General features: G+C 48.4%; 1 protein-coding gene across 1 annotated transcript in view; it reads right to left on the bottom strand.

Annotated features, from left to right (window-relative positions):
• Positions 1 to 8875, bottom strand: part of ATP10A (ATPase phospholipid transporting 10A (putative)) — a 179326-nt gene extending 170451 nt beyond the window's left edge. The window contains 1 exon segment of the mRNA XM_014844398.3: positions 5272 to 8875. Within this exon segment, the coding sequence (XP_014699884.3) occupies positions 5272 to 5738 (467 nt within the window). The 5' untranslated portion in view covers positions 5739 to 8875.
• Between the last annotated feature and the right edge of the window lie 6018 nt (positions 8876 to 14893).

Genomic DNA, 14893 nt, shown 5'->3' on the forward strand with positions numbered 1-14893 from the left:
TTTTTTAATTGAAGCCTATTGCTCTTGGGGCTGGGGTGGCAAGTACAGGAATAACTGTAAACATGGAGCCAGCCCAGGATGACTCTGGGCACAAACCATGGTGCTGTGATCTCCTGACAGGGGACTTTAGGCAAACTATCGAGTCTTGAGCTTCAGTTTCTTCATCTCCGAAATGGAACTGTTGCGAGGATAAGATGGAATTGTGCATACAGAACACTTACCTCCTACTAACAAGTGAAAAGAGAACCACCCCATGAATAAGACTGCCTTCTGACAGTAACCAAGTTTTTACAGAAAGAAAGGTTCTTTTTCTACAGCTTGACCCGATGAGCCCAGTCATATATGACACCTAACCAGTATCAAAAGAAAAGCTATTTCCAAAAGACATGTGAAAGGCAATGTCCAAATATGATTCCTCAAGCGTCCCCGGCCCAGCACTCCCGAGGGACGTGCCTGCTCAAAGAGGACTCACATTATCCTCGCGAGTTCCCACCTCCTAGGTCTTGTCCTAATGTCTCTGCTTTTGCAAATCTTTTACTCCAAATAAGACAAAAATACCATGCTTCCAGAAAGGTGTTTCTGCCTCTGGCAAGGAAGAGATGTGGCTCTGCAGGAAAGAGAAGGAAGGGGAGCAGAGACAAGATAAAGGGAGAGAAAATAAAAGGAAGACTTTGTGGAGTCTCACTTCAGGCTCTTCCGAAAAAACAAATCATGAAGCCAGGGCAGCAGGTTGGACATACAACCCTGGTGAGCTGGGGAATGAAGTGAGAATCAAAGGAATCAGAAGAGACAACAATGAGAGGAATTCTCAAATAAGCACGGAGCACCCCTGACTGGTCCCAAAAGGTGACAAAAAGACACCAAGACACCACACTCAAATCCAAGTCCAGAGACAAAAGATTTGGGGAAAGTCACCTTGGCTGATTTCATGCAGAAACGCTCCTGTTTCCAGCATCCTAGAGAAAGACGCTGAAAGGTGTCCATAAGATGATATTTGAGTCATCACAAAGCGTATGGCAGCAAAAGGGCAAAAATTCCACAATAACTCAGGTGAGGTTTGGGGCAGAGGGAGGGAGGTCCAGAGGACAAGAGCGCCGGCCCCTCCCCAGCCAAGGGACCAGGGCCAGAAAGGGCATGTGGACCTGGGGCCAGCACCCCCCTATACAAGCTAGGAAACGGAGTGCAGGCCAAGGAGGGGGCTTGTAGGCTGTCCCGGGCCAGTCAGGGCCTGAGCTCAGCCCAGGGCCCACACCTCAGGCTGCTACGTCTGGGGAGGTGGATGAGAGCCCTTTCTAGGATGCACATTCCTGCTTCCTCCCTTTGCCTCTCTCTGGCAACATGCCCTTCTAGGAATGTTTCTTCTTCAGTCTCCTCATAATGTCCTGTCCTCCTCTGATAGGTACTCTCTGCTTTCCCGTCACCAGAACCACCACTTTCCAGGCTGACTCCATTCCCCTCCCCTCGCCTCCTCCAGTCGCACCAGCCTTGGCCATATGGTTACTAACTGCCCCCTCACCCAGCCCCTGGTAGCAGTAGCCTTGTCCCAGCTGGACACTCCCTGCTGGAGACCAATGCCCACCAGCTAAAGTGAAGTCCGAATCCCCCAGAAACAGAAACCTGAAGCCACATCACCCCAGACTCCCACCAGGGTGCATGGAGTAGGGGGTATCAGACTCAGAACGCCACTTTCTTTCCACCTGTGGCCAGGAGGGAGATGGTTTCTCTAGCCAGCCTTTGTCAGCACCAAGGACGTCCATGTGACCACGAAGGGCTTCTTGTGCCTGCCCCACCCCACTAGACCACAGCCAAGTGATGCCCAGACTGACCTTTCCCACCAGGCCTGGGCCACAGGCAGGACCCAACCTCCGAGGATCACCCACTATTTCTCTCCCACTGGGCATGGCTCAGGAGGACTTCCTAGACAAAGTCTGAAATCCATGAGAGGATACAACAGGCTCAGGACTTGGAAACAGAGGACTGCTTCTTCAACTTCTGTGTGCAAACAAATCTGTGATGAAGACACCAGCTCTCCCACCTCCAGAGGCTCAGGGCTGGGGAGTGCCTGGGAAGCTGTATTTCTAACAAGTCTGATGAGAGATTCTCATAGAGAAGGGACCCAAGGACTAGGTTATTGAGAACCACCACACAAATAACGGTATAAGTATCTGATGCTCTGCAGGCTACATAGTCCAAACACAAAGGGATGTCTGAGAGAAGTCACCATCCAGAGACAGCGTCAGCGGGTCGGGCTTCCCCAGCTAACACTGGCTCTCATTCTTCATTTACATGTGTTTTGACTGAACACCCCTCTGCACATCAACCATAGCAATGACATGACACAGAACCAACGTGGACGGTGCACAACTGTGCTCCCCGTTGTCTCTGTAGTAATCAAAGGCGTGACACAAAATAAGTCATTTCCCTGGCTTCTCAGGCCAGTCCCGATGCTAGCTCCCTAAGATCCTATGCTTCAAGCCCGCACTTCGCCCCCACACAGGTTATGACCCAGTTGCAGTCTCAGGGTGCCCTGACCCTGCCACGTCCCCCCCAATCATTACCACCCTGCATTCCCTCACCTGCCACATCTGCCCCTCCCGCCCCTTGTCTAGCCACATCCTCCCTAGTCCTCAGACTCATGCCCTTCTCTGGGAGGCCTCTCCTGACCTGCATCCTGAATCCTTGGGCTTGGAGCCCCTCCCAGGGCTCCCTCATGGACATGCCCCCCAGTGAGATCTGTCCCCACAGTAAGCTCTGATGAGACCCAGCCTCCTGCTCTTTGTATCTCCAGGGCCTGGCTGGGGTCTGGCTCAGTGAGGAGCAGCTCATGGCACTGGTTTGAGCTGATGCACAGGAACTGAAGCAGCTACACGTACCCTGGAATGAGCGGGTGCACAAGTCACCCACCGTTCACAGATGACAGGAGAGAGCTCAGAAATCCACACTACCCACAGCTCAGTCACGAAAACACCAACACCAGACTCTCTGGGCCTGGAGAAGTTTCACTGGCTTCCGAATGGGGGATGACTGTCCTCCAGATAATCCTCCTCTCCACACACAGCTACTACCCCTCCCACACTCGCACAGATGTAACCGGGGAACCTCCCAGGAGGAAGCCCATTCTCTCCCCGGGAAAGCACTCAAGGAATTCGACTTGGGAGCTGGGAAGTGTTGGGGAACTTCTCCTGAAAGAACCATTATCCTCCAGGAACCATCCCCACGGACTGTACTGACTGTTGGAGAATCCAAGTCCGGTCAGGGGAGGAGGAGAGGAGGACAGGGATGGGTGTGGTCCAAGGGGAAGACGAAGGTTTCAAAATCCCATGAAGCCTTTCAAGGTCATGGGTCAAGACAAATGCTTGTGGGTCCCACTCTCAGTTTTCTCATCCGCAAGATGTAGGTGATGGTTGTTACAAGGGTCAAATGACATAACGGGTGGAAAGCACTTTGTCAACTGAAAATAAGCTATATTTCTTGAGGCCTAAGTATTTCTAAAAAGGAGGCTACAGGGGCCACTGGCTCAGTAATAAGAGGAAGTGGTATGTGTGCAAAGACAAACCTGCTAGACTCCCACCGGGGTTATGCGGTGCAGAGGCAGACAGAGTCCTCACACTGGGGATACTGAGGGCGTAAGTAAGGAGTGCCCCCTCCTCTCTCAGCTTCAGGGTTCTGGTGAACAGGATCCAGGAAATCCCACAGCCCTTTCCATCAACATCATGCTTGCTGACTGGACAATAGGGCAGAGCAAGAGGGGCAGCTTACTCAAAGTGTGGGTCATAAGCATCATCTCTGTGCTAATTAAATACTCAGCTTCCTGGGCCCAATCCCAGATGAGCTTGGTCAGAAATGTTGGGAATGGAGCCTGAGAACTGTTATTTGTAACAAGCTCCTCAAGTGATTCCTACATAAATTTAAGAAGCACAAGCACTGGAATACTGGAAAAGCTGTGCTGTCAGAAAGACCTGGGTCAAATTCCAGTACCACTACATAGCAGCTGTGTGGCCCTGGGCAAGAGACTTAACCTCTCTGAATCTCTGTTTATTCACTTTTAAAATAAGTATGAAGCACAACCAGTGTTGCTGGTAGGGTGAGAGGTACTCAAAGGCAGGAAAGGGCATTCACGGTCTTCATCTGAGCTATCCTACCTATTCTACTGTGACCCCCATCTTTTAGGATAACAGTGCGCCACTGAGAGCACAAGGGGTTTCCTAGAGACCTTCACAGGGGATAGAGACTGGGCAAGGTTAATATCCTCCAACTCAGGGCCCACATTAACCATTACACCAGGAATCAAGCAAGGCAAACAGGAGAGAAAGATGGGCTCAGCTTGGGATGGCGGCCAGGACCATCTGCCTTCCTGAGAGGTGTGACCTTGAGGTGGGCTCCAATACTAAATACAGCTCCAAGCTGGATTTGCAGACAAGCAGTTCTCTTGGATATAAAGGAAGAAGAGATGGCAGGCATCCTGGACAGGCCCAGCCTGAAGGTCTAAAACTCTGGGGAGGTGCAGAGAGAGAGAAGGAGCAGGAGCAGCCCAGCAGAAGGAACTTCCCGGTACTAACTGTGGGTACGGCTCAAAAATCCCTCAAAGCCTCAGTCTTTCCATCTGGAAACTGGGATCAGTTTTAAGAAAATGAAACAGTCAGCTATAGGATGGTGCCCAGCTGGGTGGCCTGCTCACAGCCCACATCAAGGAATGGACACTGCTGATATTACTCCTGTTCTTTCATCTGATCTTTGCTGGGCATGTCAGAAGTAGGTGGCAGTTTCACTCCGTCGTCCCAAGACTAGCTGTTCTCCAAGACAGAGCTTTAAACTCCTGTGCTGGCTGTTAGAGTTATTAAACATCCTGGCCCACAAGGGCTAGCCAAAGACTGAAGCAGAGACTTCAGGTCAGGGCATCTGGGAATAATTTCCCTCCTTTCTGCTTATAAAAAAGGCGGGAGCGGCTGGGAATGAGGACGCCCAGCAGCGGCTGAATTCCAGCCCTGGGATCACGCTGGTTGGGACGCAGGGTCTGAGTGAGGATCAGGGACAGGGTACGTCCCCCCGGCCACGCGCCCCGGCATCTAGCGTTTCCTGCTCTCCGCACCCCGGTTGCAATGCCCTCGCTCAGTCCCAGGCCCCTCGAGGGCTGCCAGACTCTCTGTCCCGAGTTCACTGCTCTCCCATCACCCTAAACCAGTGCCACTCACACCGCGCCCAACACTAAGTTCTCGGAGCGCCCGGCCCTGCGTGGACTCTGCACTCCCCCGCCAGGCCCGCTCAGCTCACCTGCTGAACACGAGACAACCCAGGTGGTTGATCTCGTGGTCCGAGCGGTGGCGGCTGTAGTCCTCCCACAGGTCCTTGAAGGCCGTGACGGCCAGGATGAACAGCACGGGCGCCAGCGTCAGGCCAGGCTGGAAGGCGTTCACCGCCGGCACAAAGTTGAGCATCGCGATGAAGACGAAGTACACGTTGGCCACGCGGTGGAACTGCTCGAACAGGTTCTTGGGCAGGAAGGATAGCAGAGTGTACTTGGTGGTCTTGAGCCGGTTGTCGGCCAGGTGCTGGGCGCCCCCGCACTGCCGCCTCCGCGCGCCCTTGGCCGCTCCTGCCGCGGTGTCCTCAGCACCCGGTGGCGGCATCAGGTTGGAGCGCACCGTGCGCTTCCTGCCCTCCCGGCGCCGCCGTCGCCGCCACCGCCACCGCCGCCCCGGGGGCGCGGGCTCCTCGGCCGCCGCCGGCTCCCGCTCCATAGCCGCGTGTCCCTGCGCCGGCTCCTCCTCCGCTCGCGCCCGCCCGCGCCAGCCTCCTAGACGATCATCGCCCGCGGCCGGGCGCGGCGGCTCGAACTCCCCGCCTGCGGGACGCACGGAGACGGCGGTCAGCGCGCGCCCGCCCGGCCGCCTGTCAGCAGTCGGGGCAGGGCGCAGGCTGGGCCGCCGCACCGAGCCCCGGTACTCGCGCCTGCCCAGGCCGTTTCCGCCGCGGCGGCTCCCGGCCCCGCCCCGCGCCGCGCCCGGCGGGGACACTGCGGAGAGCGGGAAGCAGAAAGAGCCGGGGCTGGAAACTTTAGAGCAGTTTAGTTTTCTTTCCTTGAAGCATCAGTTTGGTGTCAGAACAGAGCAAAGGCACCCCGCTCTTGGTAGGGGAAAGGACGCTGAGGAGTGTGAGAGAAGAGGCCCCGCCTGGGCAGCCCTGCCTCCAGCGCCCTGCAAGGGGACTAGTCTCTGGGGACCCTGGGTCAGGAGTCTCCTCCAGGAATCAACTAGCATCAAAATCCAAATGAGCCATGGAATACCAGTGCTCCAATTTTTAAATCTTATTTACCGAGGACAACTGCTTCTGGGGAGACTCAAGAAGTCTCGAGTCTGGGTCGCCTCAACCCCTTTCCCTCCCTTGACCAGACTCCACCCACTTTCAGATTCACTTCTTGGGTGAACTAGACTTTTTCCTTTCCGTGACCATCACTGCCTTCCTTACTTCCCTAAATAGGACTTTTTTTTCTTAATTGAAAGGAGGCATTTCGCTGTAGCAAAGGCAGGCTCTGGTTTGCAGCTATTTCCGTCTCTCTTCCTCTCTGGTCAACCCTGAGGGCCAAAATACTCCTGTGTGCTGTAGTTCTGTGGTGGCCTCTGTGGTGCAGACAGCGACAAGGAACTGAGGAAGGTTGTTGGGGGATTCAGGGGAATCAGAGAGGGGAGTGTGTGAAAGGTGGGCAGTGAGAGAAGACTATGCTGGTACTGGGGAGTCCCCACTTCTGCAGTAAGACTCTCCCCCAGAGGTACCACGGCTGGGACAGGGCGGTAGGAGCACAGAGATGAGATGCAGGGATTTCTTGCCAAGGAGTCCACGGCTAAGGATTTGGGTGAGAGGTGCACTTTTGGGTACTGCCTGTCTGGATTTGGAGAGCTGTTGGCCTCCTCCTCCTTCAGACCAGCCCTGTTTCTCTTCCTGCTGTTAGGACACTCTTATCAATCTCCCAAGAGACCACTTCAGTAGCCTCTACTGGCCTTGGGTTCTTCCCTCTGGCACCTGCTCGCAAGTCGCTTCCCCAGTTTTGCTGGAATCACTTACCTTTTCCCCCGACCCTCTCTCAGGATACTCCTCACCTCCTGTACCCTGGCTTACGCCCCATCCAGCCACCAGGGTCTCACATTTCTACAGGGAGCCTTGCCACACACCACAATATCTACCAGAATCCAGCACAAGGAGGGTAGAGAAGGTACTAAGGGTAGTACTGGTACTAAAAAAAGAATCCATGCCATATATCAAGCTGCCCCCAAACTCCCACTGCCATTCCCTAGGGGTACAATATTGATGTGTCGAGGACCAGATCAAAGTTTGGCTAAGGTATCTACATTTTCAGAGAAAGAAATCAGATCTCACAGTGGACCAATGACATCTGAAACTAAGTATTAACAACAAATGAAGGACCATAAGTTCTCTGGTTTCCAGTGACTAAGACCACATGGATCCACATTTTCCTTCATCATCTGACTCAGAGAGGGCTTGGCGTCTGCTGGTTCCCTCCGTTTCCACAGATGCCTCCTGTCCCTACAGGTACCCCCAAGGTTGGGCCAAAGCCTCCGGGGTGGGTCTCCCTGCCTCCTAGTCTCCTCGCTTCAGCCAGACCACATGTTGCCAGAGTGGTTACTTGACCTACCTGACCCTTCCTTTCATTCCTTACCCTGGAGTTTACTGTTTACAAAGTCAAATGCTGAGTCCTCAAGCGGAGGTCCTTTGAGGCCCTCGGGGGAACTGGCATCAAATTGCTGATTTAACTCCGCCTCTCTGGACTCCCTGCCCAGCCACAGGGCAAGAAGACAGGCCTTCTCAGAAGGGCCTTGTTTGTTCCCATCTACATTCCACTCTAAGATTCCAAGGCTCCGTGAGTCACACTGCTCCTTAATTCTGGAATCTTTGCCCACTTGCTCTTCACCAATCCGAATTCAGTATTTCCACTAAGGCCTCGCTCAACTTGATTCCTGGAAGTTCCCGTGCTGCGGGATCTATTGAACCTCGTGGAATTACTTTTGTTCTGAGGGGTATGCAGTGGTGTGTAAACCTCCCTTAGATTGTTCCACAGGGGTTTTGAGCTTGAATGTCTTCTGCCAGCTAAACTCTCAAACTCATCTGTCCAGGCCAGATCAAGGCTTGGATGGACTCTGGGCTGGCTCTCTGGACAAGTAAGCCCTAACAAGGCCCTGCTGCTGGGCCCTAGGCAAGTCACTTTCATTGTTCTCATTCAGGGAATATTTGTTCATCACCTACTGTGTGCCCAGCACTGTTCTAGGCACTGGGATCACAGCAGAGAATTGCCAATGATGACAGATATTCTCCTGGATATAACATCCTAGTAGGAAGAGGCAGTGTGATGTGATTTATAATAAGAATATATATTTGGTCTTCATCCTTTTCCTGGCACAGAGTTCCTAAAACTCTTGGAATTTCCTGAGTGATGAGAGTAATAAAGATGTCTTGATGTTCATAACAAATCCCTTTCAACCACAGCTGAGTTTATCTCAGTGAGGTGACTTTTGGAAAGGACCTAAGGATGCTACTGATTACCAGGGGAACCAACCATGTGATTAGAAGTCTGGAACTTTCTGTTGTACCCCTTGACCTCCTGGGAGAGGAGAGGGGCTGGAGGTTGAATCAATCTTCAATGGCCAATGATTTAATCAGCCATGCCTATGTAATGAAGCCTCTATAAAAACTCAAAAAGACAGGGTTCAGAGAGTTTCAGGGTCGGTGAACATGTGGAGACACTGGGAGAGTGTTGCCTGGAGAGCACGTGGAAGTTCCGGGTTCTTTCCCCATACCTTGCCCTATTCATCTCTTCCATCTGGCTGTTCTTGAGTTATATCTTTTTAAAATAAACTGATGATCTAGTAATTAAAATGGTTCTCTGAATTCTGTGAGTTGCTCTGGCAAATTAATCCAACCCAAGGAGGGGGTCATGGGAACCCCCGATCTATAAACTGTTGGTCAAAAGCACAGGTGACAAGCTGGACTTGTGATTGGTGCCTGAAGTAGGAGCAGTCTTGTGGGAATGAGCCTTTAACCTGTGGAATCTGTTACTATCCCAGATAGATAGATGGTGTCAGCCTTGAGTTGAATTGCAGGAGACTCAGCTGGTATTGGAGAATTGCTTGGTGTGGGAAAAACCCTCCTACTCACATTGGAATGGGAGTCCCATAACATAGGCAGCAACTAAACAAGAGAGCTGGGAACATGCCCAGTCCCTGTTCTCAGGAATGTTGTTCTCCTGAGGGATTCCCACAAGGAGGGCACAGGAAGTGGAAAGGCGCAGGAAACCTGTGGGGAAGGGTATGCTCACCTACTGTAGTGGGGGCTGTGGGAGGAACCTTCCTAGGCAGACCTGAGCAGAGGCCTAAGGAAACAAGCCTTGCAGACCAGACATCTGGAGGAAGAAACAGCAAGTGCAGGAAACTGTGAGGCTCCAGGCACAGCCAGATGGGCTGGTGACTAGAGCCAAGTGAGTGAGCAGAGGTGTAACCAGGAGTGGGCTCATGTAGAGCCTGGAGGATCACCATGAGGATTTTGGCTTTTAGCTGAGTGAGAAAGGGAGCCTTGGAAGGTTTTGAGCAGAGGCGTCATGTGACTGGACTCAGGTTTTTCAAAGATCATCCAGCTGCTGTGTACAAAGAATGCAGAGGGGTGAGTTCAGCAGCAGGGAGACAGTAAGGAGCCATGGCAGTGATCCTGGAGAGAGCGGATGCTGGTTCAGGCCAGAGTGGCCATGGTGAAGGGTAGGATATGGCCTACTTAAAGCAAGCAGGATCTGCTATTGGACTGAGTGTGGGGTATAAAAGAAGGAAGAGAGTTGAGTCTGGCCTGAGCAGCTGAAAACTTGAGTTGCTGGGGCAGGAACAGTAGGAGGGGCAGGCCTGGAGGTGGTCACCAGACCTCAGGAGTGGAAGTCCAAAAGGCAGGGGTGCACACATCTGAGCTCAGTGAGGAGGCCCAACCAGAGATGTCAGTCTAGGGTTACACAGTGGGTCTGGGTAGAGGAGAACATGGCTGGGATTGGGAGGGGGGCAGAGGCACCAGCATTCAAGACTTTACCCACCTGTGGAAGGGACAGGCATCCGGATTTGCTTCAAGTGCAACAGGAAGCTGTGTACTGCCTCAAGCAGAGACATGAGATGAGAGGATCTGATTTTCCCTTTTAAAAGATGGAAGATGGATTTGGGGCCCAGTAAAAGCCAGTGAGGCAATGAATTAGGAGGTGACCTAGACCGGGCAGTGGCTAGACAGAGTGGGACAACTGGAAATATGTCTTCCAGGTGGAGTCAACATGATTGGCCAACAGGCTGGATGTTTGCATGAGGAAAAGAGGTGAATCAAGAGTCACACTCAAGAGATTAGTTAGGGGGAACAGAATATGCCGCCCCAAAATATGCCACTTTGGCATATTGATTATTTTGAATTAAAGTTACTTGAGAAATAGCGAGTGCAAGAAGGATACTCTGGCCCTTCTTGGTCACTCTGAGAACAGGAAATACATCTCCCATGTGAAAGGTACCTTCCCTTTATGAGGAGGGTGGAAGGCATCTTTATCATCAGAAATAGAGGATTTAGGGCCAAGAAGGCTTGTTCTTTCTTCACTAATTTACTACCCAAGCCCAAACCCCTTTGTCTTGTCAATTCTTCACAAATTTGTTGTTTCTTTGTCTAAAAGGTATAAAAGCTTCCTGCTTTGGTCACTTCTTTGAGTCTCCTATTTTTATGGGGCTCCACATGAGTATGAAATTAAATTTGTTTTATTTCTATTAGTCTGTCTTATGTCAATTTAATTATTAGGCCAGCCAAAGAACCTAGAAGGGAAGAAGGGAGAGTTTTTCTGCCCCTACAGGGAAGAACAGGTTTGAGGAAGAAAACACGAAGCTAGTATAAGCCATATTAAGTTTGAGGTGACTGTTCAACGTCAAATCAATGTCAAGAGGCAGTGGCACAGTGAACTCTTCACATTATAGGAGAGGCCAGCACCAGAGATACAGATCTGGGCAACGTCAGGAGGGACCTGTGACGTAGAGCTGTGTGATGACAAGATCGTACCAACAGATAGAGCGTAAATAGAGTGCGTAGAAGAGACACTGGACATTACTTTCTCACTGAAAAATGTAGGGAATTGGATGAGGCAGTCATGAAGACTGCTTCCGGCTTTCACGTACCAAGAATCGGCACCTTAGATGGCATGATGCTTGCTTAATAAATATTGATGGAATCAGTAGGAGTCACAATCCACAACGTTTTAACCTGGCAGCATTTGTTCAATATTTGCTCTTGTGATTGTCTCTAACTGAAAAAAGCAAAAAAGGCATAAGAGATTCTGAAATTTGTAATGTGCAAAGTTAGGCACAGAAGCTGTCCATTAATTGACAAGGCCTTGACATTCATTCAGAAATTATTGAAGTATAGAGTCATGAAAATTAGATTGATTGGCAATTTGATTAATTGGCTAATGAGCCAATGAGCTGATTCCATGATAATGTCCCAAATCACAGAAATGCCAAATTTCAAAGACTTAAATAAAAATTTCTATTTTAGGAAGCCTGTCTGAGCACAATTGTTTTCCTTTTCTCCAAACTAAATTCCCTTTAAAAAGACAAGTGATATTTTTTTTAAAAGGATACATGTATAGTTGTGCTGGGAAACTGGGGAAAATCTCTTCAGTAGATGAAATAAGATTCTTCAGAAGATAGAGAGGGACATCTGAGAGATATAAGGCAGAGGAAAGTGGATTGATGAGGAAGTCTAATACATGTAAGGACATACATTTTAGAGTTAAGTAGGCAAGGACGCTTTAAAAAAAAGTGAGTTTTCCAAACAGATCCCTGGAAAGCCCCAAACGTGAGACAGCAGGTCTGGGAGCAGAGCTGTTTTGGGGCATCTGGGCAGAGAATGCCGTCGATAATTCACTGCATCCAGGAAAGTGTGTCACTGTAGACCACATGCTTTGACAAGTCGCTCTCATTGCTGGCTGCACCTTAGGGTTCCCTGGTGAGTTTCAAAGGCCTCGCCGGAGCCCACGTCTTGCTCCAGATCAACTGTATATGGGTGACTTTAATGTGCAGGCAGGGTCAGGAACCTCCAGGCAACTACATCTGCAACTACAGGCATGAACCTATAATACAGTCAGGAGCCATGAGGTGTTTGAGAAGAACCAGTAGCATGAAAGCAAGAAGGCAAACTCTGCAGAGGCAAGTCATTCCTCTCTGAGAATACAGAGCTAATTCAGAACACAGAAAATAACACTAAAAACCACTATTATCCTTAAAAAGATCCAAAGGCCAGCCCACCCATAACATTGCCGTGGAAAAGAAAGAGACGAGGGACAGTAAAGAATTCTTGGGAGTAAAAGACAGTGTAGGCTACATATTTTTTAAAAACACAATACACAACAATGTGAATGTACTAGGTGTCACTGACCTGTACACCCAAAATGGTTAAGATGGTAAATTTTATATTATGTGTATTTCATCATAATTCAAAAAAACATAATAAAGGGTCAAAATTTGTCATACAGATGATCAAATTGAGGAATTCTTTCAGAATGCAGGGCATAAAGATGAAGAAATTAAAATAACAGAGAAGTGGCTAAAAACGTGGATGATGGATCCAGAAAATTCCCTCACATATCTGCTTGTGCTAATTGCAGACAAGGTAAATTGGATCAACACTTCAGAGAACATCTAGAAAAGATGGGCAAAACATTAGCAGAAAATCTGTTTGAAAGCATCAGAGAGCTAACAGAGAGCAAAGCTAATGAGGCCAAGACACAGAAGAAGGAGGAAACCAGAGGGCAGAGTCCATCTCCTGGGACAGGACTTTCCAGGCCCCTCTTCCTATGAGGCCCATCCTGTGTTCTCGCTCTGTCCGACTTCGCATCTGATGTGCCATAGGCTTGTTTGTGGGCCGTCCCTTCTGCACGACTAGACCTGAGCTCCACCAGGCGGGGCTCAGCATCTGCAGGTTCACCCTTGCAAACAGTCCCTGGGGGCTAGGAGAGTGCAGCAATGGGTGGCCTCTTACTGGGTATTAAATGTATAAATACTCACCTTTGTTACGTGATGGAAAAATATCAGCACCATTCCACAGGAACCAGATTTTGATATAGGTTTCTACATTAGTCAAATTGACATTCAACTCTCTTGGCAATTAAATGCATGTGCAGACATGCAAGAATACAGAGAGATAACCACATATGCCGGTTTTCTGAAAGAAAAAGATTTACCTTGCTGTCCGTGGTATTATATTTACATAGTGAATATAAAATGCCTTTATATACTAGTGTTCTTTTTCTACTTTCTATAGTTAGGCAATATAAATTAGCATAAGTGATTCAGGAATAAGAAAACATTTTGAATAGATTAATAAGCCCCAGAAGATCTTGAAAGGGTCTTCAGAAATTCATCCTCCAAAAGCACCCAATGAAGAACATTGGACAAATTCTGTTGAAACTTCAAAATAGTTTATTCCTTTATTTTGTTTATAATGTGGTGTAGAAAGATACTGAGACTTTCTCAATTAGTCCTAAAAGGCTGGCAAAACCTGTATTAAAACCAGAGAGTGGAATTGCAGAGGAACCATTTATAGTTTATTGATATCTATTACCCTATAGTAATATTTATAGTCATAAATATGAGAAAAGAAAAAGGCACAATTTATCACTGTTTGCAACATCACAGCTTTTATCTAGGAAAGTGGTTGGTAATACAGCTAACTGCAAGATAAAGACGTACAAGTAAGAGCCAATTAGAAAATGTAATGGATCAACAAAAGAATTTCATTTTTAGAATAATATAAAATACCTAACGAAACGCAATAAAAAACCAGTTCGGGATGTATGTAAATAATCATCACAAAAACCAACAATAGCAGAAGTAACATTTGACCTTTCCAGAGCATGCAACACCTGCCAGACACATGCTGCTCATTTTATAAGCATCATCTCCATCCTCTTGGCCCTTCCATGAGGTGGAAGAATTTTTATCTCAATATTACAGATGAGGAATATGTGATTTCATGGCTAGCCAACATTTTACTGAAGGTGATAGAGGAAGATCTGAGTAAGTTTAGAAATATGCCATGTCTCTGGGTGGGCCTCTCAAATTAACCTATTGATTCTGTGCACTTTCCAAACTAATTCCAATTGGATTTATTTCTTTCAACTTGACAAGTTGAGTACAAGTAACTGAAGAATAAATGAAAATAAATAAGTAAAAATGAATTACATCTGCAAAACTCCATTACCAAACAAGGTCATGTTCTGAAGTACCGGGGTTAGGACTTCAATGTATGGATTGGGGGAGGACGTAATTCAACCCATAACAATTCCTAAGAAGCGAGATGAATTAATTAATAATTTATTGAATAAATCCTTGCTATGACCAGACTGTAAGAGAATGGGCAGGCAAGGAGGGAAGAAAGGATATCCAATTTTAACTGTTTTTTGAAAAGCAAGAATATTTTTATTAAAATATCAGTATTTTATATACTTGTAGAAGTTCAGAAAACACAAATAGAGCAATCAAGGTAAGATAATGGCTGTATGAGGACAGACTGAAGATAAAGGGAAAAAACCCTCACATGTGATAAGTATTTACCATGGGAAAGGTGATATGCTGGGTTCTTTTCTGTATTTTTTTAAATTTTATTTATTGTTATTATTTTTTTATTGAGCTAACAATGGTTTATAATATTATACAGATTTCAGGTACATCATTATATTGCGATTTCTGTGTAGATTACATCATGTTCACCACCCAAAGACTAATTACCATCCATCACCATACACACATGCCCAGTCACCCCTTTCACTCTCCTCTCTCCCTCCTTCCCCTCTAGTAACCACTAATCTAATCTCTGTCTCTATGTGTTT

Source organism: Equus asinus, chromosome 2 (assembly GCF_041296235.1).
Source record: "Equus asinus isolate D_3611 breed Donkey chromosome 2, EquAss-T2T_v2, whole genome shotgun sequence".
Taxonomy (NCBI): Eukaryota; Metazoa; Chordata; class Mammalia; order Perissodactyla; family Equidae; genus Equus; species Equus asinus.